Source organism: Arabidopsis thaliana, chromosome 3 (assembly GCF_000001735.4).
Source record: "Arabidopsis thaliana chromosome 3, partial sequence".
NCBI classification, from domain to species: Eukaryota; Viridiplantae; Streptophyta; class Magnoliopsida; order Brassicales; family Brassicaceae; genus Arabidopsis; species Arabidopsis thaliana.
The window spans coordinates 2,540,379-2,563,790 of NC_003074.8; the positions used below are offsets into that span (position 1 = coordinate 2,540,379).

At 36.8% G+C, this 23,412-nt stretch overlaps 6 protein-coding genes and 1 non-coding gene across 9 annotated transcripts; 3 read left to right on the forward strand and 4 right to left on the reverse strand.

Moving 5' to 3' along the window:
• Positions 1-534: 534 nt before the first annotated feature.
• On the forward strand, positions 535-3,235 carry QRT2 (Pectin lyase-like superfamily protein). The gene is made up of 9 exons (NM_111676.4): positions 535-888; positions 963-1,097; positions 1,193-1,357; positions 1,443-1,463; positions 1,586-1,793; positions 1,936-2,017; positions 2,350-2,458; positions 2,550-2,666; positions 2,771-3,235. The coding sequence occupies exons 1-9, from the start codon at positions 628-630 to the stop codon at positions 2,990-2,992; spliced, it is 1,320 nt and encodes a 439-aa protein (NP_187454.2). The 5' UTR covers positions 535-627; the 3' UTR covers positions 2,993-3,235.
• Positions 3,225-10,982, reverse strand: MAPKKK6 (mitogen-activated protein kinase kinase kinase 6). 3 transcript variants are annotated; one of them, NM_001337756.1, is made up of 25 exons: positions 10,655-10,946; positions 10,396-10,530; positions 10,245-10,265; positions 10,082-10,155; positions 9,912-10,002; positions 9,756-9,839; positions 9,521-9,622; positions 9,236-9,367; positions 9,039-9,110; positions 8,817-8,920; positions 8,579-8,678; positions 8,066-8,443; positions 7,485-7,817; positions 7,365-7,409; positions 6,973-7,152; positions 6,799-6,882; positions 6,440-6,537; positions 6,254-6,337; positions 5,188-5,912; positions 4,949-5,095; positions 4,725-4,876; positions 4,465-4,599; positions 3,977-4,380; positions 3,776-3,890; positions 3,225-3,691 (listed from the first exon to the last, which is right to left on the reverse strand). In NM_001337756.1, exons 1-25 carry the CDS (start codon positions 10,712-10,714, stop codon positions 3,515-3,517), a joined length of 4,032 nt encoding a protein of 1,343 aa, NP_001326459.1. In that variant the 5' UTR covers positions 10,715-10,946; the 3' UTR covers positions 3,225-3,514. The 3 variants fall into 3 exon arrangements, with proteins under 3 accessions (NP_001326459.1, NP_187455.1, NP_001326460.1); NM_111677.4 differs by having other exon boundaries at positions 3,229-3,691; positions 4,725-5,095; positions 10,655-10,982; NM_001337757.1 differs by lacking the exons at positions 10,082-10,155; positions 10,245-10,265; positions 10,396-10,530; positions 10,655-10,946 and having other exon boundaries at positions 3,233-3,691; positions 4,725-5,095; positions 9,912-10,080.
• Positions 10,983-12,015: 1,033 nt separating this feature from the next.
• Positions 12,016-14,543, forward strand: SCPL27 (serine carboxypeptidase-like 27). Its single transcript, NM_111678.3, has 9 exons — positions 12,016-12,535; positions 12,627-12,722; positions 12,815-12,907; positions 12,988-13,073; positions 13,147-13,407; positions 13,490-13,617; positions 13,701-13,796; positions 13,935-14,040; positions 14,123-14,543. The coding sequence occupies exons 1-9, from the start codon at positions 12,166-12,168 to the stop codon at positions 14,264-14,266; spliced, it is 1,380 nt and encodes a 459-aa protein (NP_187456.1). The 5' UTR covers positions 12,016-12,165; the 3' UTR covers positions 14,267-14,543.
• AT3G02075 lies at positions 13,772-13,955 on the reverse strand. Its single transcript, NR_140884.1, has one exon.
• AT3G08000 (RNA-binding (RRM/RBD/RNP motifs) family protein) lies at positions 14,451-15,551 on the reverse strand. The gene is made up of 4 exons (NM_111679.4): positions 15,313-15,551; positions 15,164-15,232; positions 14,848-14,954; positions 14,451-14,772 (listed from the first exon to the last, which is right to left on the reverse strand). Exons 1-4 carry the CDS (start codon positions 15,449-15,451, stop codon positions 14,656-14,658), a joined length of 432 nt encoding a protein of 143 aa, NP_187457.1. The 5' UTR covers positions 15,452-15,551; the 3' UTR covers positions 14,451-14,655.
• A 40-nt stretch (positions 15,552-15,591) lies between these two features.
• Positions 15,592-17,127, forward strand: ATAB2 (RNA binding protein). Its single transcript, NM_111680.4, has 4 exons — positions 15,592-16,146; positions 16,218-16,287; positions 16,374-16,689; positions 16,789-17,127. Exons 1-4 carry the CDS (start codon positions 15,668-15,670, stop codon positions 17,046-17,048), a joined length of 1,125 nt encoding a protein of 374 aa, NP_566327.1. The 5' UTR covers positions 15,592-15,667; the 3' UTR covers positions 17,049-17,127.
• On the reverse strand, positions 17,059-21,470 carry AT3G08020 (PHD finger family protein). The gene is made up of 12 exons (NM_111681.3): positions 21,125-21,470; positions 20,697-21,048; positions 20,426-20,603; positions 20,295-20,344; positions 19,981-20,073; positions 19,811-19,899; positions 19,581-19,659; positions 19,370-19,452; positions 19,130-19,208; positions 18,242-18,923; positions 17,618-18,098; positions 17,059-17,516 (listed from the first exon to the last, which is right to left on the reverse strand). Exons 1-12 carry the CDS (start codon positions 21,154-21,156, stop codon positions 17,375-17,377), a joined length of 2,340 nt encoding a protein of 779 aa, NP_187459.2. The 5' UTR covers positions 21,157-21,470; the 3' UTR covers positions 17,059-17,374.
• Between the last annotated feature and the right edge of the window lie 1,942 nt (positions 21,471-23,412).

Here is a 23,412-nt window from a genome sequence, read left to right on the forward strand (position 1 = left end):
CAAATAACAAACTAATAGTGGTTCAGGCATACAACATGACGTCAAAATAAATAAGAACGTTTAACACAGCAAAAAAAACAAAACGACCTTCTGTGTGAAAGTTTTTAATTTCGTTTTAATACTAATATTTTAGAGATCGTTATTTTGATCTTAGATTCTTTTGTCAATAAAGATATTGATGCAAAAATTTAGCTTAATTATTAACTTATTATACAATTTGGTGTATTGATCTAGTACAAAAGAACCCTTCATTACGTATATATATTTGTATTTTTATTTTATTTTTGGACAAAATATATTTGTATTTGTTAAAGTGGCTTTAATGTACGTTCAATTTGATCGACTTAAATAAACTTATTTATGTTAATTGTCTGGAAACGATTTGAGTAATGAAAATGAGGAATAATAACGAACATTTTCCTCTGATTTTCTACAAGAAAAAATAGGTGATATTCAACTAAATCTCTTAAATCAAATACTTCTCTGTCTCTCTCTCATCTCTATAAATACACGAACTTTTGCATTCTTCATGACACATCATTCACTCATCTCTTTCCTCATCATTCTTTCTACGTCAAACCCAACCTTAATCTAACTTTGAGAGAAGTCCCACTCCAACAAAAAAAAATGTATGAAAAGATCATAATCTTATCAGTATTTCTCTTAACATTTCTTCCTTCTTGTTTCAGCAGCTACCCATTTAATCATAGAGATGATCTTTTCATGTCTTCTAATGTTTATTATGAAACCAATCGACAACATCAACATGGTCACAATACACGCAACAGTCACTTGAAAAATCGCCATGGTTATGCTCCTAGATCTTCTCCTCGATCTTTTAACGTCAACACTTTCGGTGCTAAAGCCAACGGGAACGACGATTCTAAGGTTTTTATTTCTCTAACATTATAATCCAATATCTCTAACATTATAATTAAATGAAATCTATGTTTGAGCCGTAGGCCTTCATGAAAGCTTGGGAAGCAGCTTGTTCGTCAACCGGAATAGTTTACATTGTGGCTCCAAAGAATAGAGATTACATGCTTAAAGCGGTTACGTTCTCTGGTCCATGTAAATCATCCTTGATTATTTTTAAGGTATGGTTTAATTAAACCACTGCAAGTATTGGCCGAATTATTATTTTTTGTTATAATGTTTCTTCCTCTTATAACTTTCATTTTTTGTGAGTTAGATTTACGGAAGGATTGAGGCATGGGAAAATCCATCAGACTACAAGGAACGTAGGCATTGGATTGTGTTCGAAAATGTCAATAACCTTCGAGTTGAAGGAGGTGGGCGCATCGACGGTAATGGACATATTTGGTGGCCAAAATCTTGCAAAATCAACCCTCAACTTGTAAGTTGTTCACTATATTGATTAATGTCTTTAATTAAAAACCTTAATGAAAATAATTAAACTGACTAGTTATTTTATTAAACAGCCTTGCCTGGGAGCTCCAACGGTGAGAATCTCAAACGCCTAACTTGCTGTTTTCGATCTTAATTTCAGTTCTTATAAATAGATACTTATATTAAGTAATGAAGCTATAAAAAATGAAATTAATGTAATGAAATAAATGGGCAGGCGGTTACGTTTGTGGAGTGTAATAACTTGAGAGTAAGTAACATTAGGTTGGAAAACGCACAGCAAATGCATTTGACGTTTCAAGACTGCAAAAACGTGAAGGCTTTGAATCTTATGGTCACATCTCCGGCTGATAGTCCTAACACTGATGGCATTCACGTTTCCGGAACTCAGAATATCTTAATTCAAGACTCTATCGTCCGTACTGGTATATTAATCAATGAACCACCTTAATATAAATGTTTTTGACATTTTCATGCAAATTAGTGAATAAATTAAATATATTTTGATACAAAAATTAATAATGGATAATAAATAGTAATGTGTTGGGTTTATTTTTGGTGATGAAGGTGATGATTGTATATCGATAGTGAGTGGGTCGGAGAATGTGAGAGCGACAGGCATTACATGCGGGCCTGGTCATGGAATCAGGTCTAACCATCTCTCTCCCTAATTTCACCTAAACTTTTTGTTTTTGTCTTATTTTAAGCAACATACTATGTGCAATCAACATTCTATATCTTTGTTGGATTACTATCAACTAATTTTTATCAACTTCAATTGGAGATTTTTTTTTAATATCCATCATTTTTTAATGAGGGACGGATATTATAAGATGCATGCATGCCCAAAAATCATTTTGTCATTTAAAATATTAACGAAAAAGATAAATGCAATGTTTTTAAATGGTGTTAGGCGTTATAACACAAGCATATGTGTTAACTCAATATTATTGATATTTTGTTGATTTACATGTAAAACAGTATTGGAAGTTTGGGAGAAGATAACTCAGAAGCATATGTTTCAAATGTGGTAGTCAACAAAGCGACTCTTATAGGAACCACTAATGGTGTGAGAATCAAGACTTGGCAGGTATATTATCAATATCTTTTGTTTATAATAATTATTATTACTATGAAAAGGAACAATAAAAATATGACTATAATTAATGTATATATATCAGGGAGGACATGGAATGGCAAAGAACATCATATTCCAAGACATCATAATGAAAAACGTTACAAACCCAATAATCATCAACCAGGACTACTGCGATCGTGTTGAAGCATGCCCCGAACAGGTTTGAAACAAATCAAGACGATGCTTAGTAATAAAATAACAAATCTTTTCAACACAATTAGAGTAATAATAATAACAAAACTGAGATATTGGAACACGTGGCAGAAATCCGCGGTACAAGTGAGCAATGTGTTGTACAAAAACATACAAGGGACGAGCTCAAGACCCATAGCTGTGAAATTTGTATGCAGCAAGAACATTCCATGTCGAGGAATATCAATGCAAAACGTTAAACTGGTCGATCAAACTCAACAAGATGTATCCAAAGCTTCTTGCTCCAATGTGAAGTTGGACACCCGAGGAAATGTTTCTCCTCTTTGCACTTGATCACTTTTGATCCCCAAGAAAAAAAAACAGTATTCACCGATCGATTTTAGTCTATTTCTATATGTTTTCGTTATTTGGTCGTGATTTCTGTATATATAGAATATCAATATAGTCCATGTTTGAAGTGTAGGTTTTTATGGAGATTATTCGATATACGAAATGGGATTGTAAGGTTATAATTAGGGTATTGATCTTGGTTAGATGTAAAACAAAATTTACTAATATTCTGTCTCAGCTTATCATTTACCAAACTAGCTTTTTCTCATTCATTTATGATCACATCACGTCCACATTAAAATAAAACAAAAAAGGGATCAATTATCACAAAAACAATTCCTCTAGAAAATTATTCTTTTGAGGAATATATTACAAAAACCAGAAGTGTTGGCATCTCTCAAGAAGTAAAAAAAAAACTCGAGAGAGACACACAACTCAACAATTACAAGTCTGTTGTATAAATGGAAGATGATATACACTTAGCTGGGTGAATTCTTCCTGCAAAATTTGGGAATAAATGTACACTCACAAGATGGTGTTGATGTGAAGTGCTTTGAGGAGAGATGTTGCCATTTGCTTCACCAGAACTTGGCCTCCTGAACGTTGTCCATCACGTCGTTCTTCTATCAGATTCTGCAGTTTTTGTGGAAGATCGTTCTCTACGATCAGCTGTTTTGGCTTCGGATGCTTCTCGTAAACGGCCTGTTTCCAGTGATCGCCAAAAACCAAACACTCAGCACTCAGAACAAGACGAGTAAGAACTTGGAAAATCAAATGATCCATTACCTTGATGAGTTTCAGGAGGTTAAGTCGAGCAATAGCATCTTGGTGGTCTAGTCTTGCAATGAGTAACGGAGTCAGTCCATTTAACGCTAATGTCTTATTGATTGAAGATGATTTCCTGGATTCAACAAAGAGAAGGATTAGCTCCATACTAACTAATTTTGAAAAGATAGACATTCTATTAAAAAGAGGAGAGATGCATACGTGATGATCTTCAAGAATGGCTCCAAAATGTGCACAAAATGTCTCTCTGGACAGTTCTGGAAAAAGTTAACTAATTTCTGAATTGCATCTTTCTTGAGAAACGCCTGCTCCACCTTTTGGTCAACGTCTTGCGCCAAGCAAACAGCAATTGAATCCAAGGCTATCACGGACCAATATTCATCATCGAGTAAACTCAGGTAAACATCCAGACCGCCGTGGGCCCTTAACTGCTCTCTTGAATTCCGAGATGCATGAGCCATATCACAAAGTAGTGGCAATGCATATTGTTTCAGAGGAGAATCCGACATGACGAAAAGCATCAGGTGCGGAATGATTCCATTTTCAGCAGCTTGTTCCTGCCTCCTCTTGTTTATCTTGCAGAGGTTGAATAGTGCACTAAGTACCTACATAACATTACAATTTTAGAAACCTTGGTTTGGGAGTAACCGACAGACAAAAGCTATCTCCATACAAGTCAAGAAGGTAACCTCATGATGGATCTGATAAACAAGAGGCCCTTCCTTAAGCTCAAGGTTGGGGATCAATTGCTTGATTGCATCTGCACGCTGAAGATTTTCCAAGCAATTTGGATCCGTGGATAAATGATTGGTGCATTCCAGTATCTGGACAAACAAAAGGTATTGTAAGCATACGACCTGAAGATCCTCTAAACCACACATCCAAGCTTGTCCAAAGAGTATATGAAGCACCGTCAGAGAAGAAAAACAAAAAATATATTTTGAAGTACCTTTAACAGAATAGGAGGTTCCACACGGTTGAACATCTGGAAAAGACGACTGAGTAAACTTTGGCTGCACATGTATGATTTTACTGTCGTTTCAGCTCGGGCAAATTCAAGAAGCAGATCAGCCACTTTCTCCAAGTAATCCATTGAGACATCTGCACTCAGCGCATGGGCAAGTAAACCAGATGATGTGGTACTTCCAGGTCTAGCATTTAAAACACCCGAACCTGACAGAACACCAGATGCTGTCTGAGATGCAATCCCACACGTAGATGCGACTCTCTCAATAGCCATAACCTTCTTAGTCATCGTCTTGCTGGAATATCTTGGCGCAGTATCAAGATTTCCGTTTTCCTTTCCACGTCCAGAGACTTCTGAAGTAATCATATGCAACAAGCAAAAACATGATCATATATGTGCTTACAATATGAACAGTCTTCCTAAATATACAACTTAAGAAAATTACCTGCAAATTCAGCCATTATAAATTCTAGGTCTCCATTGGTTTTCTTTTCGTCTGATGCATACAAAAGAGGAAGTCTACTTTCATGCCTCTCTATGCCAGCGATATGCTTTACGTAATCCAGTTGACCAGAAATTTTTCTTGAAGGAGGTTCTTTCTCCAATAAGCTAAGCAAAGGTCGAACTTGATCTGGCTGAGTAACAGGAAAACCATTAGACGCACCCTCCGCCAGTTTCTGAAGCTTATCTGTTGATGTTCTATTGGCAGAAAGAGATATCCTATGTTGTTGTATAACATCCTCTGTGGCATCTGCTACAACACTGCTTAATCTAGGCCTATCACCATCTGGGTGCAAGGCATCGGGTTGATGGACATCTGAACTTTGAGAATTTGAAGTTAAAGCATGAGAAGGCTCTTCACCACCCCCATTCCTAGTTTTCAACCCATCAGGATGATCAATCACACTAGGTGAAGTCTCACGCTGACTAAAGATAGGATTGTTAGGGTCAAGTTGACCAGAGCGTGCTCGTGGAGTTTGACCATCCAAAATCAATGCATCCCCCGATATAGAAGCCAGTCGAGTTGCCTCACTCAAGCTATAAAGAGTGTTGACTAGCCTAAGAAGAATTCCATTCTTTGCAGCAATACGGCAAAAATCATTTCTCGAGGTGGATTTTTTGAGTTTAAATACCTGCCACATCCCATCAATAGCCAAGTGAACCATCTCCCTGGACAGAAAAGCTCAAATCAGTTGAACTTAGTAGCACATAAAGAGCGAAAAGGACCAGAAATGATTCAAGAGAGATGAGCCAAATTAACAAAATGGTCAAATATTGAGAAATGCATCAGCCATTTTCAATAGTAGAAACACACATCACATAAATTAGGCAGGACGACAGGTTCAAAACAAAACCAGATGCTGCTGGGACTGGTAATAACCTAGGAATCACTGCGTGGGATAAATTCCAAGTTCTTGTGACGAAATTCTTGATATATCTTACATTAGTTTCAGCACTTTATACATTAAAAGTAGTCCATACATTGTAAGAAGATTGTAAACTCTACGCACCTGTGTTTGGCATAGTCTGCTTCAAGAAATCCCACCAAAACGGGTATTCCACGGCAAGATATGAACATTTGCAACGTCAAGGGGCTGTAAAGATGCTACCATTATCAACTATATGACTTGCAGAAAAGAAAAAAAAAAAAAAAAAAAAGAGAGAAGCAAAATTATGTATATTTGATGAGTCGTGACCTTGACTGACAAAGCTGCTGCAAGAAGTAGGCTGCTTCCTTACGAATTTCTCGTGATCGATCCCTCTCAAAACCAGCAAAACTCATTACCAAAGGAATCTGCCATGTCACAAGGAAATAATCAATTTTTATGGGATTTTTGTTATCTACTTGAGACATCATGAAAACTTAGGTGATAATATAACAACATCATGGGTATATTATCTACGGATTTTCCCAAAAAGGTATTAGCTGTTGAATTGGATGTTTGACATTTAATATAGAAATGAAGATACGAGTCTTTGTAAAAACAAATATGCAGATTCCAACGAACAACTGGTGATTCATAAAGTCAGCAACCAAATGGAGAGTAGGACTTACAAGACCAACAAGACAAGCATTTTCCAGGAAGTCGGTATTATCTTTTACAATTTCATTTATCAGCTGCAGCACGGCACATATTACCTGAAAACACCAAAAATATTCACAAGCATAAGCCAACTACTGATGATGAAGGACAACAAAAAATCCTGCCTGATTACAACTAAAACATACTCGAGATTTAGGAATATCGAGTAGATCCATTAGAGGGAGGAAACCATTCTGTGTCACAAATACTGCTTTCTGCCCAGGTCTCTGACGAAACATGGCAACAAGTTTCAAAGAGGAAGTTACTATTGCATCTTCTGATTCATCTGGCCTTAAGGAGCTCACCAATCTGCTGAACTCGACTGCCTATAAAAACTTAACCAATTAATTACTAAGATTTAAATTCGAACAAGAAAATGAAAACAATTAAAACTGAGTTGAGAAGCCACGGTTCCTTTTTCAACATCTAATTGCAAATTTTCATCCTCAGAGTATGAAGTGGCTCGGTCAAGTAGCATTAGCATGATATAAAATGACAAAAGATTGCTAAAAGTTCAGGATATAAATTTACAGAATACCTGCAGAGGAAAAAGATTCTCCGGGGGAACTTTTTCATCAAATACCTGAGAAACAAAATATGAAAATACATTAACAGTATAACACTTGAATCAAACCTGCATACTTAAGACAGAGCATACCAAGTCATCGATGTTAAGGACATCATCTTTCAAAACACCCATCATTAAGCGGAAAAGATCACCACCATCTTGTGAGTGCCCCGTTTCACCCTCCATTTGCTTCTGAGCAATTCTAGCCCTCAATTTCGTTGCCAGATCATTCTTTCCACCATCTGCAACAGGAGAATCACCCTGATTTACATTTGCAGTAGGCGTCGATGTTGAGGCTTCATTTGTTTTTCCCTCAGGAACTTTATCCAGTGGATGAAATAAATCATGCAAAGAAGCATCCCCAGGAGGATCACTGAATCTGGTCAGTTCATTCCCACCAAAACTAGATGGAGTCTTCACAGCCTTTAAGATAATAACAAGCATAACAAATCTAGTTAGTTTGCAAGCCACAGCCCCACAAAAAACAAATATATCTCACTACAGAAGCTTCTAAAGTGAAATAAGCTAAAAAGTATCCATTACAGTACAAGCTCAGCAAACTGTTTTGTTTTGGTCAGTAAGGAAAAAGGAACTTATCAATTAACTCAACAGACAGAGCTATCATCTAAGAAAGTGCTAGGGAAGCAATGACGTAACGAAACAAAACTGACCTTTCTAAGCCCATCTTCACCTTTTTGGCTAAAACTATGTGATGACTGGATAGAATATTCTTTTCCAACCAGCTTTGTTGCTAAAGTATTCCTTCTACCTTCAGAAGCTTCCGTTTCAAGATTTCCAGGTATTTCATCACGATCATATTTCTCATGGTTCTCTAATACATCTTGAGATGTCCCCTTTGCATCCGAAGAAATACTGCAAGTACCGGATTGACGAGAAGACTTATCGTGCATAGACAATGTAGGACCTTGATCTGAATTGATATCATCTTCTGAATCCGTTCCTTCTTCACCAAGATCACTGGGTGAAGATTGATCTTTCTCAGACCTAAAACTCGCCCCACCTATAACAGGTAATTTGCTTTTCGAGTTCTGGACAAATAAAAAAATTGGATCAGTAGCTTTAACAAAGTTCATCTCTACCTTTAATGCATTATACTACTCATCTCTAAATTCGTTATCGGCATCTCCAAAAGATTAATTGATAACAGAGATAATGATACTTACAGTTTTTGTCACCTCTACTTTTTCTGCTGAAACGCTTTCAACTACTTCTTGACTACCTTCAGCATCCTTCTCTGAACTTGAATCGGTTTCCTTCATATATCTGCAAAGGATGAAGTGCCAACAGACAGTATTACATGTAAGTGCAAGCAAGGAACACTTGTACTAAACTCTAAGATAAGATAAATAATAATATTTGAAATATTCTTCCAAAAGTTAACGTAAAGACGCAGGTTCTCGCCTGATGGTTCCACTATGCCGAAGCGATGACCGCAATGCTCGTCTCGAGTTACGTATCCAAGGGTGAGAGAGAAGTGTCTTCGCATCAGGCCTCTGCCTGGAATCCTGTAAAGTGCAAGATACAAATCAAATGTACATATACATCATATATTAAATAAATCAAAATGCCTAGTTTCTGGTATAGAGGTAGTAGAGTGATAAACATTATTGCACCAGAATATACCTTCTTGAAGCACAGTCTTAGGAAGTCTGTAATATCAGGAGAAAGACTATCAGGAATAGGAGGGGTATCATCCTGAAACAAAACCAGAAAAGGCAAGGAGAGAAGTGATTTACAACAAGGAAGAATAAGAATTGGGGGAAGCAAAAGAAACCAAAATTCAATTGACTTAAGACAAACTCGTAAAATGATGGGAAAACCTGAACAATGCGATAGAGGGCTGGCATGGGTTGCAGATCATAGTAAGGAGGTACACAAGTCAAAAGTTCAATAATAGTGCATCCAACACTCCAAATGTCAGAAGCAGCACAAACTCCTGACAATTCAATAACCTAAAACAAAGTTTGGGTATCCGTCAGTACACAAAGGAGAAAACATACTTGTCAGAATAAGAACAAAGTCCAATTTCAAAATTTACATATGGAATTTTGACCTATACAGAATATATAATGGTAAAAGATACATATATTTTATCAAAGGTGTACCTCAGGAGCCATCCAGTAAGGAGTTCCGACCACTGAGTGAGTGTTAAAATCAGCCTCGTTGAGTTTTGTGGCAACTCCAAAATCAGCAAGCTTAACAAGGCCCTGAAGTATAATATAGTCAAGTAATAGCCTAGAAGATCTTGTGCATCCCAGAATACAACAGATTTTGAAACGGAAAAGCGTACCAAAGACATGAGAATAACTAATAAGATCCACAAGGTACAGAAAAACACACCTCCTTGGTTGTCAAAATATTTGCACCCTTGATATCACGATGTATGACACCCTGCTCATGAAGATATACTAAACCTTCCAAGACCTGTATTCACTAGTTAGTACATAAATATTTTTTTTTAAAACTTAACTCAACTAGAAAAAGATATATACGGACCTGTGCAATGTAAACAGTCACCAACGACTCTGGGAAAGGTCCAAATTTATTAGGTTTAATAATGTTTGCAAGAGAGCCATTCTCAACGTACCTGCAAACACATAATTGGACTTGAAAATCCAGACCGTAGTCCAGCGTGGACCAAAATTAAACACAAAAGTATTACTTACTCCAGAATAATGTGAAGGTGAGTCTTTGTCTTCAACGATCCGAGATACTTGACAATGTTTTTATGGTTCAAGTTCTGTATTGAAATATCATCTTAGAAGGTATAGAGGAAGATTGCATCTTAACCAGCATAAACATTGTGTAATGGTGGAAGAAAGAAGCTACCTTTAGGAGATCGATTTCTTGCTGATGAAATTAACAACCAAGAAGCATCAAAACAAGGATTCAGTCAGCATAGCAGTGGTAAGGAGATGAGAGATCACATCTAGTCCATAAAGACAGAACAAATAACGAAGATAGATACAAAGTAACAAACCATTATGGTGTTAAGATCCTCTTGACCAATGTTTTCCAAAGAGACTTGTTTAATGGCAACAAAGTCTCCATTCTCCAAGTCTAATCCTATATAAACTCGACCATAAGCTCCTTTACCAATTTCATCTCCTAGCATCTGCGCTCAAAAGTCATAAAGAACAAAACTTGGAGTAGTGAGTCCACAAAAGATTTCAAATTTGGTAGAGCAAAAGCAAAATTAGTAAGAAGAAACCCAGAATTGCGGAAGAAGAAAAGCTCACGTATTTGTTGTCGAGAGTCTTTGATTTGTGGAACTGGGATGACGTCATCTGTCGCGCCATCTCTTTCTCGTCAGCACCAAACAAAATTGCTACTCAAGGAATTTGATCCATTTTTTTTTACGAGGGAAAATTCACAAGAACAAAATTAAAGAATTAGGGTTTTAAATCTTGAGAAAATTTGTAAGGATTCGAGATGGGTTTGAAGATCAAATGCCAGCCTTAATACAGTTGTGTAATAAATTACGACAAAATTAATCAAATTATTTTATAAAAATTAAAAGTTTTTTTTGGGTTGGGGAAATTGACGAACTGTATTAGCGGAAGTCAGAATACTTTTGTTCGATTTCTCAGGCGCCAGTATCCTTATTTTATTCTAGGGTCCTTACTTTTTTCTTTATTTACGATTTCACCCCTTTATTTCTAAAACTATAAAAATTCCTAAAAAGCTTTTGTGGAATACACTTAAATTTTTAAAAGTGAAAATGAGAAGATGAAGAAAGATATACGATAAATAACAAGAGTATATATCATAGTATACCTACTTCTTTAGACATGTCGAAAGGGAATGCTTTGTTGCTTCAAATTTAGTAGATCGAAAATACTTGTTAATCGCTTGAGTTACCAAAGCCAAAAAAGTGAAAGAACTATAGATTTATTGGTGAATTCGATATTGTTTCGCTTTATTGGTGTTAATTTTCATTTGTTACATAGAGAATCTATGTGGATAGTATTTAATATTTACTAATACCTTATCATCAATTTAGATTTGGAAAAATTATTATAACGTTTTTAATTGGCGGATTTGGTATACATTGTTTCAAATGGCGTAATCAGAATTATCAGATAAGATTTTGGATAATTAGATGTTTATAACCAATCAATATTGTAACTTTCATAAAAATTAATTTTTTTACACAAAAAAAAAAATTAGATAATTAATTTATTAAACAACGATTTTAATAGTTTTTATATGTAACTTATTGATCATTTTCTTTGTAGCATAAGTTTGAGTGGAAACAAATCATATCCAGCCTCCGCGCCCAAAAACATATCACACAACAGACAACAACACTCAGCTATTTACACATTTACATTGATCATGGTTAAAAAAAAAAAAAAAAAAAAATCAAATTTTGGATATTGATTTTTTTTTATTTTACTAGAAACACACAAAAAAAAAAAAAGACAATTTAGTTCTAGCCTCGATAAAAATCAGGCATGCCCAATTGCCCATCATGTCAGACCAAAATAATGTCGGATAAAAAAGCCCATCCTAGAAATTGGGTAAAATATGAAAAGACTGTCAAGTTAAAAAAGTTATTTTTCGTTTGACCAATCCAAAAAGAAAAACTTGAGTCTGACGACAAGACAGTAGTAGTAGTGCGCTGTTCTGTTAAGTAACTGTAAGGTTAGTGTTTGACTTCGAGAAATAGTAAATGTGTCTGTAAAACCTCCAAATCGTGAGGAAATCCAGAGTTCCATCAGATCTAACTCTCTTAGATCTGATTATCATGGATTACTCTTTCCTTCTAATCATTCTCTTACTCACAATCTCTACTTCATGTTGTGCTGCTCCTTCTTCTTATGTGGAAGAACAATTGAGAGACAGAATCAGTAACTTACCTGGACAACCTAGTAATGTCGATTTTAGACAGTACTCAGGCTATGTCACTGTGCATGAAGAACGTGGAAGAGCTTTGTTCTACTGGTTGGTCGAGTCTCCGTTGGCCCGTGACCCAAAGTCTAGACCTTTGGTTCTGTGGCTCAATGGTGGCCCTGGTTGTTCTTCTGTTGCTTATGGTGCTGCTGAAGAAATTGGACCTTTTCGTGTTGGTTCTGATGGCAAGACTCTTCATTCCAAACTTTATGCTTGGAATAAATGTAATATCCATCTTTAACTAAATCTCTCACCATATCTTGCTCTTCTCTTCACGATTCCGATTCAGATTTGTTCTTTGTCTCTTTCTCTCAGTGGCAAACTTGCTATTCTTGGAGTCTCCAGCTGGAGTTGGTTTCTCATATTCAAACACAACTTCAGATCTTTACACAACCGGTGATCAGAGAACAGGTTCTGCTTTTTGAATATATTTGTCTGAAGTTTATTACCTCAATCAGGCTATCTTGAGCTTTATTTAATGTCTTGTCTTGATGAATCTGTAGCTGAGGATTCGTACATATTTCTTGTCAACTGGTTTGAGAGGTTTCCACAATACAAGCATAGGGAGTTTTACATTGTTGGAGAAAGCTATGCAGGTTTCAGTTTCTACCTTCAAGCTCTCATCAATGACATTAAAATGGCTGATGTCTTAGTCTTGAGTTTCTCTATTGGACAGGTCATTTTGTTCCTCAACTGTCTAAACTTGTCCATGAAAGGAACAAGGGCTTCAAGAACCCGGCTATAAACCTCAAAGGTTTTATGGTAAAGATTGAAACAATTTCAGACTTTTTACAAGTTTGTGAACTCTGGGATTTTTAAAAGTCTGCTTATTCAGGTGGGAAATGCTGTTACAGATGACTATCATGATTATATAGGAACATTTGAATACTGGTGGAATCACGGTCTCATATCCGATTCCACGTATCACCAACTAAAGACCGCGTGCTACTCAGTATCATCTCAGCATCCTTCAATGCAGTGTATGGTGGCTCTGAGAAATGCCGAATTAGAGCAAGGAAATATCGATCCATATAGCATTTTCACCAAACCTTGCAACAGTACTGTGGCACTTAAGAGATTCTTAAAGGGTCGCTACGTAAGTTTCACACATCCGAAAGAATTTTCAGGTTGTTTGTTTCTATGTGCTAATATGCTGCAACTTTGTATTGGTAACTCAGCCATGGATGTCAAGAGCTTATGATCCTTGTACAGAGAGATATTCGAATGTGTATTTTAACCGCTTGGACGTTCAGAAGGCTCTCCACGCAAATGTCACTCGCTTATCTTACCCCTGGAAAGCATGCAGGTCAGCTGAAAACAAAGTTTTATTTCTGGTTTAGAAGTATAAAAACTTGATCGAAATTTTGATATTTTCTTTGTCTCTTGCAGTGACATTGTAGGAAGCTATTGGGACGATTCTCCTCTGTCTATGCTTCCTATATACAAAGAATTGATTACTGCAGGTCTCAAAATATGGGTCTTCAGGTACCAATTTTGTATTGAACTTTGTGATGTTCACTTGTAGTAAATGAATGTTTACAGATGCGACTAGTGTAGAAGATGTATGTAAAGTCTTGATTACAAGTGAAGATTGCTTGATCAGTCTGCCTACATTATATGCAGTGGGGATACAGATGCTGTTGTTCCTATAACCGCTACCCGATACTCTGTAGATGCACTGAAGCTAGCAACCATCACGAACTGGTACCCGTGGTACGACCATGGCAAGGTAAAGAAACAAGAGCTCTCTCATGTTAATTTCCATGCATAATATTCAGATATTGATTTGAGGGGTATTGTACACTTTGTAGGTAGGTGGGTGGAGTCAAGTTTACAAAGGACTTACATTAGTGACAGTAGCAGGAGCTGGTCATGAAGTGCCTCTACACCGTCCCCGGCAAGCCTTTATTCTTTTCAGATCCTTTTTAGAGAGCAAACCAATGCCTATGACTTGAGATAAAACCTTGAATGGACCTCTTCTCCAACTTCCTGTTCTTTCTTCTTCATCATCAATAAACCAAAGTGTTTTTTCATTCACTGTCTTCCTCAATCCTCAGTGCATCCAAATTCAACAGAAGACTGATTAGCTGTCTAGTACAAATCATAAGCAACTCTTCTTTCTTTTTTTTGTGTAAAATCTTTCTCAAACAGTTTCTCTATCTTTTCTCCATTATTGTATGCTGCAAAGCAAAGTCTTTCAACTACGAATCATAATACTATAAGATAGTTTATATAGAGTTCGATTCCACAACTAAACAAAAGACCAAACCATGAACGTGTAATACAATGCAGACTCTTGTCATTTGGTTAAGAGTCACTGAAAGATCTCTACAAGGTGCTGCCGTCACTTGAAGACTCTTTCTCTTTCTCTCTTCGATTTCCCAAGACGTGGAACAACCACAGGACCACCACGCACTCTTTCAAGGGCAAAACTTATCCTCAACGGTCGACCCAATAATCCCTGTAACAGAGAGAATCTCTTCAGAAACCATTCATAATGATAGCAACACAAATTCTTTTCTTTTTTTGGTTTTACCTTTCCATCCATGGCGTCTTTTGCAGATAGAGCATCACCTTCTTCTGCAAAATCAACAAAACCAAATCCTCTTGATCTCCCACTTCCTTTGTCATACGCAATCCTAACTGAGAACACATTTATATTTGACACATTAAAGAATCTAAATGAAATTGCAACTCAAGCACTTCATGTGAGAGAGTAAGAGCTCTTCAACCCAAATCCTATAAACTCATATTAACACATCCTACAAACGATTAGATAACCAAAAGTCATAACCAAAGACTCGTTCAGGCTTTTCATCGAACACCTGGAAGAGTTTAGAAATGACAAATACCTTCTGCAACCTCTCCAAAGGAAGAGAAAGCGTCTTTGAGAGATTGCTCATCCACAGACCAGGACAATCCTGCATACTTACGGGTATCAAAAATCATTCATTATCATCTACATATGTAAATGTGGGTACTTTGTTACAATACTCTTAACCTCCGATGAATAGCTTGGAACTGGGCGATGCAGAAGAAGAAGTGCAAAATTGAGGAAGAAAATGGAAGCTAGAAGAAATAGAGTGTTGAGGTATCGCTGAAACTCGTCTCACTAATAGCTCAATACCATTTTTCATCATGATCACAAAAACTTGTTTCTTCAAATTTAAGCTTTGTTTTGGGTTTGAAGTTTTTTTTATTTATATAAGTGACCACCAAAAAATAAGGAGCCAAACAAAAAAAAAACTTATTTTATTATTGAAATATCTTTGTGGATGAGGAAGGAGTAACCGAAAAGGATAAATCATTTCTTCTTCTTCTTCCTCTGCTTTCTTCCTAAAGCCTACTCCTTTTCAATGGCGACGTTAGGCTTTAACACAAGGCGAATCCAGACACCATCACTTCCGAGAATCCCTAAACCCTCTTCTTTTACTAAACCCATCAAAACCCATCATCTCTTCTCCTCCGAAACTCTGTTGAAACGCTGCCGTTTCGTCTCTAGATCGTTACCTGAGAGCTCACTGTCGATTACAAAAGAACAAGAGGTAGCTAATGAAGTAGAAGAAGATGATCCAACTTCAGAGCTGAGCTATCTGGATCCTGAATCCGATGCGGATAGCATCAAAGAGTGGGAATTGGATTTCTGCTCGAGGCCTATTCTTGATTCCAGAGGGAAAAAGATTTGGGAGCTTGTGGTTTGTGATGCTTCACTCTCCCTTCAAGTCACTAAATACTTCCCCAATAACGTCATTAATAGTATTACTCTCAAAGACGCCATTGTTACCATCACTCAAGACTTGGGTGTTCCTCTTCCTGAGAAGATTCGCTTCTTCAGGTACAAAAGAAGGAGTATTCTTGTTCTTAGTAAATAGAAATGTAATCTAATGGTGAAGTTGGTATTTGCAGGTCACAGATGCAAACCATTATCACAAAAGCTTGCAAAGAGCTTGCCATAAAGGCAGTGCCTAGTAAACGGGTGAGTAACATTTTTTTTGGTTTACATGTTTTATTTCTGTGTTAGAAGAACAAGTTGATAAACAAAACTAAATCTCTGCATTACAGTGTCTGTCTCTGTTTCTGTGGTTGCAAGAACGTTATGACACTGTGTACACGCGTCATCCCGGTTTCCAAAAGGGATCATTGCCTCTTCTGTCTCTCGACAATCCCTTTCCAATGAATCTTCCGGAGAACTTGTTTGGGGAGAAATGGGCATTTGTTCAATTACCTTACTCAGCTGTTAGAGAGGAGATCTCAGATTTTGATGAGAAGTTTGTGTTTGGTGCTAGCTTAGACTTGGATTTACTTGGCATTGAAGTGGATGAGAATACTCTGATTCCTGGTCTCTCTGTTGCTACTTCACGTGCCAAACCTCTAGCAGGTAACTGTCCGGTTTCTTGCTAGACCATCTTTTGGAACAAGTTAGTGTCTTGTTGTTATGTGGTTTTTGATCCTTAGTTTATTTACCTGATCATTATAGCTTGGATGAATGGGCTTGAAGTATGTTCGATTGAAGCAGACAGTTCCAAAGGATGTTTGATTCTATCAGTTGGGATCGCTACAAGGTATGTCTACGCGACCTATAAGAAGACCCCTGTCACTACTGATGAAGCTGAAGCTTGGGAATCTGCAAAGAAAACAAGTGGAGGTTTGCATTTTCTTGCAATTCAAGATGACTTAGATTCTGATGACTGTGTTGGCTTTTGGCTTCTTATTGATTTGCCACCACCCCCTGTTTGATTTCCCTTTTGATAAATGTTTATACCATATTTTGCCATTTAGTAACAGATTTCTGACATGCTTGAATTTGAACAAATTGTTACATGAGTCTGCAAAAACTATGGACCTAGGAAGTGAGTAAGTTACAGGGAACGACCAATCGAGTCTTAACAAGATCATAGCTACCTTCAACACCACAAGTAATATCTACACAGTTTGGCACTTTCCATCTTACTGATAATTACCACCAGAAAGAGCTTAAATAGTATAAAATGCCCCAACAATCAAATCTTCTTCATGGCTCGCATGCAGAAAGTTAGTGACTAAAGCGCTGCTCGATGGTCCAATCAGCTCCTTGACCTCTTTTGCTTTTGCGGTATGAAGCGGACACTGTGCTTCCCAAGTTCAAATGTCTTGATGCTTCCATCATCTAGAGAAACCGACAATGTGGATGTGTCTCCAGAAACGTCTGTCACTGTTCCCTTACGCCTTTAACAGTAAATGTATTATTCATTTTAGACATTTAGATTAATGGATGCAATAAGCAGGCCAACCACAAGAGCTTTATTAGTTAAGACGATCAAACTTACCATGAGTTTTGAGATCCATGGACTTCGACTCTCTTTCCTATTGAATCTTTACCCAACTTTTTCAAAATCCAGTTAGCATCCATCATCTCGTCGTTCCTTGAATTATCCTGATGAGAATGTGTTGTAGCTTCACCGTCTTCTTTCAATGAAGCCATGTCCACTAAGCTTGAAGGTCTCTTTCTCTTTGATCTTTGGCCCTTTGCAGAACTCAATTTTTCATCTTCAGACTGCGTTGTAACCGAAGATGTCTGATCTCCTGAATTAGGTTTCCTGAGTTTAAATTTCAGCAGAGGTCTTGCTTCTTTCTGTAATGCTGGTGAGATGGATGTTTTGTCATCCACATGATTTCCTTCACTTGTTGATGCAGCAGGGAACTGAGTGACTGACCCAAATGTAGCTTTACTTCCTTCAGATTGAGTTTTCCCAAACCTTCCAGAGATCTTCAGGGTTCTTACTTCCCCAGTCTGATCAACTTTATCCCCTACAGAAATACATCATTAGCAGAAAGTTAAAAAAAACTATAGACTTGTATATGTTCAAGAGTTTTGTCCAGTTAATAAGCATATGTAAAAAGTCTTTAAGTATTCTATGTGGTTGTGTATTATAAAAAAGATCGCAACATACCACCCAAAGTGGACTGATCTTTGTCTCTCGATAAATGAGAAACAACATTGGACTTCGAAGAACCACTGACATTTATTTTCCTAGCACCCAGATTAATAACCAACTTCTTTGCCTTTACAGATTTTTCCTCCCCTGCATTCCTTAGGGTATCCTCGCTATCAGAATCATGAGGCTTGCTACACTTTATTCTCACTATCCTTGACGGCTTTTCTTCATCAGTCACCATAACATCATCAACCCTCTTGTGTTTTACAATCTTAGGTTCATGTGTTGAGCAAATTCCAGCTACAGAAGAATTAACGTCCGATTGTTCGTTTATCTGAAAACCCACATTATCAATTCTAACACCACCTAGTCGGCGTCTCTCAGATCCAATCTCCTGATGAACTTCAGGCTCCAACTTAGTGTGACTACCTTTTTTACTAGCATGCTTTTTACTTGAAGAGTGTTTCCCATACTCCTTGCTTTTCTTTGGGGATTTTTCCACCAAACCTTTAATCGAAAACTTCAGTGAGCGCCCAGATACGGGTCCATTTTCTTCATCATCTGAAAATGGAAATATCGAAAATATTTCCTCCTCTGTTGGCAAACCAGCAGCAGCCCTTAAACTAGCAATCAACTCTTTGTCCACCACATCTTTTTTCTTCCAAAGTTCTTGAACTGCATCCTGAAGATCCTTCACCTGAGAAGCCAAAGATAGAATTTGAGAACCAGGAAAACTTATATGATCAACACACTAGCAAATTGTACTATTGAACCCTCTTTCCATTCCAAAGGAAAACCCCCTGCTCGACGAGCAATACGTATATGACAATAAGAACCAAGAAGAATGATCTGAGTGACTGAGAAGCGAGGGTACTAATAACAGGGTAACAGGAACAGGCATACCTGATAACACTCCCCACGGCATGTGGCACATTTATATTGTAGCTTTCCATCAACTTGAAACTGCATATATTTGTCATCACTGCATGACAGTTTAAAGAGGCAAACAATTTCAGATTTACTATAACTCAAATACATTATGCGATGCATACTTAAAATATGACTCAATCTAATTGGTAGTATATATCAGATGGCAGATGCAACAGAGATAACTATGTTTACAACAAAATAATGAGGACGAACCTTATTCCATCACAATGGCAATGCACCCAGCGTTGACAAATATCGCAGCATACCATTGGGGTTGATTCCGAATCCCTATACACCTATACAAGATAAGCAAAACCTGGTTAATGCAACACTAAAGAGGCGTTATGTTTTGCTACGGGGATCAAGCATTAAAAAATAAAGGCCATGATAATGCTATTGCTAAGACTTATTTTGCTTAATATACCTTCAAGCATACAGGGCAATAATTTCCCTTAACAAACAATCTGCCACAAGCATCACAGCAAGTATATGATAAAAACCACCTGTTACAGTAGAAAACAAGAAAGAACAAAAGTGATCAACAGACTTTTAATAGGGCAATCTATCTGCAAATTCTTAACTAGCAAAACAAAGTATAATTGTTCTGCTCACTTGTAAGACCAACCTACCCCGCAAGAGACTAAGAATGTATACCTGACACTCAGGCCATTTCCAGGGACAGTAGAATCACAGCTGTGGCATCTTGTATGCTTTGGGCAGAGATATGGCCCAGAACTAACATTCTGTACGGTCAGGATAAAATAAATAAGCCAATTCACTTTACTTTAAAAGATAGTCACATGAAGAGGCTATCTGTCAGGTACCTTGTGTGGAGGATGTTGGCAATAACAATGGTAAGCAGCATCACACCTTTTGCAGAACATGAACTTGTTAGGATCTCCTGTTCTACGGCAGACCTAAGGAGGGTAAAAGACTCGGTGAGGCAGGTTCAAAGATCTAAGGACACTCTATATAACAGTTAGGCTAACACTTTTATATATGTTTCATTACTTAAGACAACTTGTTTCGTTAGTTTAAAAAAAAACATATGTTTTATCAATCACTTTTCGAAAAATTGGCAGTGCTCAGATGCAACAGATATCACAAAGAAGAAAATGAGAAACTAGAAAGAAACTACCTCACAAACCCGGCAAGAGGGACAACTCCATGAACTCCAATGAAATAAATCTGCAACTTACATCAATTAGACCCAAAACACAGACTTTAGCAAGCGAAGAAAAGGACAGCAGCAAATAGAATGTAAAGTACCTCTATGTTGAGCCCAAGACTTTAAACAATTCTTGTGGTACTTCTTTCCACAGTCTTTACAAGAAAGCATCCTCCTTGCTCTATCACTTCCTTCACCTTCTCCTAGGAAGCACATTCTGCACATTATATTCATGCCGGAGTGGCCTAATTCTTCACCAGCATGATCGTTTGAGGTAAGCTGTACAACAAACAAACAACAACAAAAAACTCAATCAAAGCGAAGTCAATACAGAAAAAAATTAATATCATCTTCATAAAAAAAAAAACTCACGTCATTGACACCAGATTCAAACCTCCGAGCATAATCCTCAGCAGCTTCGACAGTAACAGCAGCTTGTCTCTGAAGAGCAACACGTTTCTTCTGAGCAGAAGCTTCCTCCGCCAATTCATCAACACCAGAACCAATAGCACCATCTCCAACCCCCAAAATCGAAACCGTCTGAGGAGCAGGAACAACCTTAGGAACCCTAACTTGAACGGTACCTCCAATAAAAACATTAGAAGAAACAGCAGGATCCTTGAGAAACTCCTCCACTCGAATAACCTCTTTCAAAAACTTATGTTTCGCATTGGCTCCACGGAGATCCCGAGAAAACCCTAAGGAGCAATGGCAAATCCGACGACTACAACAAAAGAGAGTCGATTAAACAGAGAAGAAGATAATAGTGAAGCGTTAAAGGAATAGATAGATAGAGATACCATGTAATTGGACAAGCTACGTGAAAGGCCATCCCATATATCCTCACCCCAACAAAAATTATTCCTCTCGCCTCCAAACGGAAAAAAAAAAAAAAAAATCGAGATTTTGATTTTTAGAGATCGCTTCTTTCTCTTTTTTTTTTTTATATTTAATATAATAATATAAGGATCGGTAATGTTAATAACTCTATTAGTATTAATGAATTAATCAGTAGTTTCTTTGTGTAGTAGAAAAAGGGTCGTCTCTTTTGGTGAGCTCTGTGAGTTTTGGTTTGGACGCAGAGATAAGGTGCTTTTCTCATCTCAACCTTAATCAACGATGTTTTTAAGATGCAGCCAAAGAAACCGAGTGCGTGTTGCTTCTTCCAATCAAAAGCTTCCACGTCACATCACAATTGTGTTCTTCACTATACAATATTGGAATTTTTGGATAGACAGCTGTTGCATTTTTAACCCAAAACTTTCCTAAGTATTTTACCAAATAATCATATATATATAGAAGAGAAAAATCTGTAGAGCAATAAAAACTTAGAAATCCAAAATCTTTGACTTGGTAAATTTGTTATTGTCTAAAAACACCGATGGTGACATTGTAACAATATTTTTTACGAAATATGCCATCACACAGTTTTGCTTATTTGTGCACAACAGAAAATTTAATATGCAATTTATCTATTTAATGATCTAATGACTACAAATGATCTTGATTTTTTTGCCAAACATAAATCTCCCCGAAACGTTAGAGTAGCCAAGTCTTCCTTTACGATAATAACACCAAATCTAAAAGAAGACGAGAGGGAGAAACTCAAGTAAGAATTTGAATTATAGTATCAAGAACCTTTCTCGACCAGCCCCACTAAAACGAGAGAGAAGATGATCGAAAAACATTTGTTCTCCAAACTGGTTTTGGGCCAACTTTCTATGATTTAAAATTGGGCTCAAAACTTTTATCAATGAAAGGTAAAATGATACATTTGGGCTCCAAACTAGTTTTAGGCCAGCTTTCTATGAGGTAAAGTCCCATACAAATTATTATTTTTTGTTGTTGGGGTTGATTATTCAATGTAGACATCAATGTACAAACTACCCAACTACAAAGCATCTTTACTTTAAACTCAACTACTCTCTCTTATTTAACTAAAACTACTAAATTAATTGATTAGTATATCATAGCTTACAAAACATGTTTTTAGGTTTTATATTCCCGAGCAAAACACTTGTCTAATCTAGTGTGTGTTATTATGGTTACAACTTACAACGAGTTAATCTGATCAAAAATAAGAGAAGGCAAGTGAAAGCTAGACATAACCATTCGTAATTAATAATTGCAACATGGAGCAATCGCGGCCGCATGGGGGCAAATGTATCGAGTGGATAACATAAATAGATAGAAAACGCCAAGGACCCTACACAACACGTAATTTAGTGATGTGTTTATTCTATTATTCAGCTGATAGCCACATGCATTCGCTGACTATAACAAGCCTATAGTCATAATATTGCACATGCCTCTGATTTTGTATAGATAGAGATATTCATTTAAAATGCCAATTATTATTGGAACCAGCCAAAGGCAGAATTGCCAACGCCTTCTCTTCCTCCATAATTACCTTTGCATCTGCCGCAATTCCCGTTATTACGATCAACAAAAAAAGAGCCAACAATCTGATGATATCTTGTGCAATTCTTATACGATCTTGTCAAGCATAAACAATATGAAAAAGAATCTGATTTTGAATGTGCAATTAACTTTATGCCAAAGTAAATGATACTTTAATAACTCGGTAATCGTTATTAATAATATACGTGTGTTTTATAGATGCTGCCGCCTGCCGCCTATATGTGACTTGGTTGTTCATTACCGATGTTTTGAGATTTATAAACTAAGTTAGTGGTATATTTTGTGTTTTTTTACATGTTAGACCAGTTCTTTTTTAAAACGCTTATATGATGAGGTAGAGTATATTTACTATAATGTAGTAGTTTAATATTGAAGTCTTGAGAATATTTGCTCTGTTTAGTTAGCACATCGATAATTTTTGACATCAGCCATATCTCTACGCATACTAAGTATCATTTCCAAGATAGTTTACCATCAAAGACGACAAAATTCCCACTAGCTTTGTTATGAGGAAACAATAACTCTATGTATATGCATGCATGAAAACATTTTTAGATTTATGTAGTAAAATTTCAATATCTCTACAGTAACAAGCATATATCAATAACACTAACCAAGGAAAACTCATTCTCTAATTATCTCCTCTCATCTTTGATCTTCTCAATAT

Excerpts from the sequence above, each read along its gene's own strand:
- SCPL27 (NM_111678.3), top strand. The coding sequence starts at position 12,166 with ATGGATTACTCTTTCCTTCTAATCATTCTCTTACTCACAATCTCTACT. Across the intron at positions 13,074-13,146 it reads TAAACCTCAAAGGTTTTATG|GTGGGAAATGCTGTTACAGA; the intron begins GTAAAGATTGAA and ends CTGCTTATTCAG. Across the intron at positions 13,618-13,700 it reads TACCCCTGGAAAGCATGCAG|TGACATTGTAGGAAGCTATT; the intron begins GTCAGCTGAAAA and ends TGTCTCTTGCAG.
- AT3G08000 (NM_111679.4), bottom strand. The coding sequence starts at position 15,451 with ATGATGAAAAATGGTATTGAGCTATTAGTGAGACGAGTTTCAGCGATA. Across the intron at positions 15,233-15,312 it reads TTCCAAGCTATTCATCGGAG|GATTGTCCTGGTCTGTGGAT; the intron begins GTTAAGAGTATT and ends GTAAGTATGCAG. Across the intron at positions 14,955-15,163 it reads CTTTGGAGAGGTTGCAGAAG|TTAGGATTGCGTATGACAAA; the intron begins GTATTTGTCATT and ends ATGTGTTCTCAG.
- AT3G08020 (NM_111681.3), bottom strand. The coding sequence starts at position 21,156 with ATGGCCTTTCACGTAGCTTGTCCAATTACATG. Across the intron at positions 19,453-19,580 it reads ATTGCCCTGTATGCTTGAAG|GTGTATAGGGATTCGGAATC; the intron begins GTATATTAAGCA and ends TATCTTGTATAG. Across the intron at positions 18,099-18,241 it reads AGATCAGTCCACTTTGGGTG|GGGATAAAGTTGATCAGACT; the intron begins GTATGTTGCGAT and ends GTATTTCTGTAG.
- ATAB2 (NM_111680.4), top strand. The coding sequence starts at position 15,668 with ATGGCGACGTTAGGCTTTAACACAAGGCGAATCCAGACACCATCACTT. Across the intron at positions 16,288-16,373 it reads AGGCAGTGCCTAGTAAACGG|TGTCTGTCTCTGTTTCTGTG; the intron begins GTGAGTAACATT and ends TCTGCATTACAG. Across the intron at positions 16,690-16,788 it reads ACGTGCCAAACCTCTAGCAG|CTTGGATGAATGGGCTTGAA; the intron begins GTAACTGTCCGG and ends TGATCATTATAG.
- QRT2 (NM_111676.4), top strand. The coding sequence starts at position 628 with ATGTATGAAAAGATCATAATCTTATCAGTATTTCTCTTAACATTTCTT. Across the intron at positions 1,464-1,585 it reads CTTGCCTGGGAGCTCCAACG|GCGGTTACGTTTGTGGAGTG; the intron begins GTGAGAATCTCA and ends ATAAATGGGCAG. Across the intron at positions 2,667-2,770 it reads TTGAAGCATGCCCCGAACAG|AAATCCGCGGTACAAGTGAG; the intron begins GTTTGAAACAAA and ends AACACGTGGCAG.
- MAPKKK6 (NM_111677.4), bottom strand. The coding sequence starts at position 10,714 with ATGGCGCGACAGATGACGTCATCCCAGTTCCACAAATCAAAGACTCTC. Across the intron at positions 9,368-9,520 it reads CTTACTGGATGGCTCCTGAG|GTTATTGAATTGTCAGGAGT; the intron begins GTACACCTTTGA and ends ACTTTGTTTTAG. Across the intron at positions 8,921-9,038 it reads TAAGACTGTGCTTCAAGAAG|GATTCCAGGCAGAGGCCTGA; the intron begins GTATATTCTGGT and ends TGCACTTTACAG.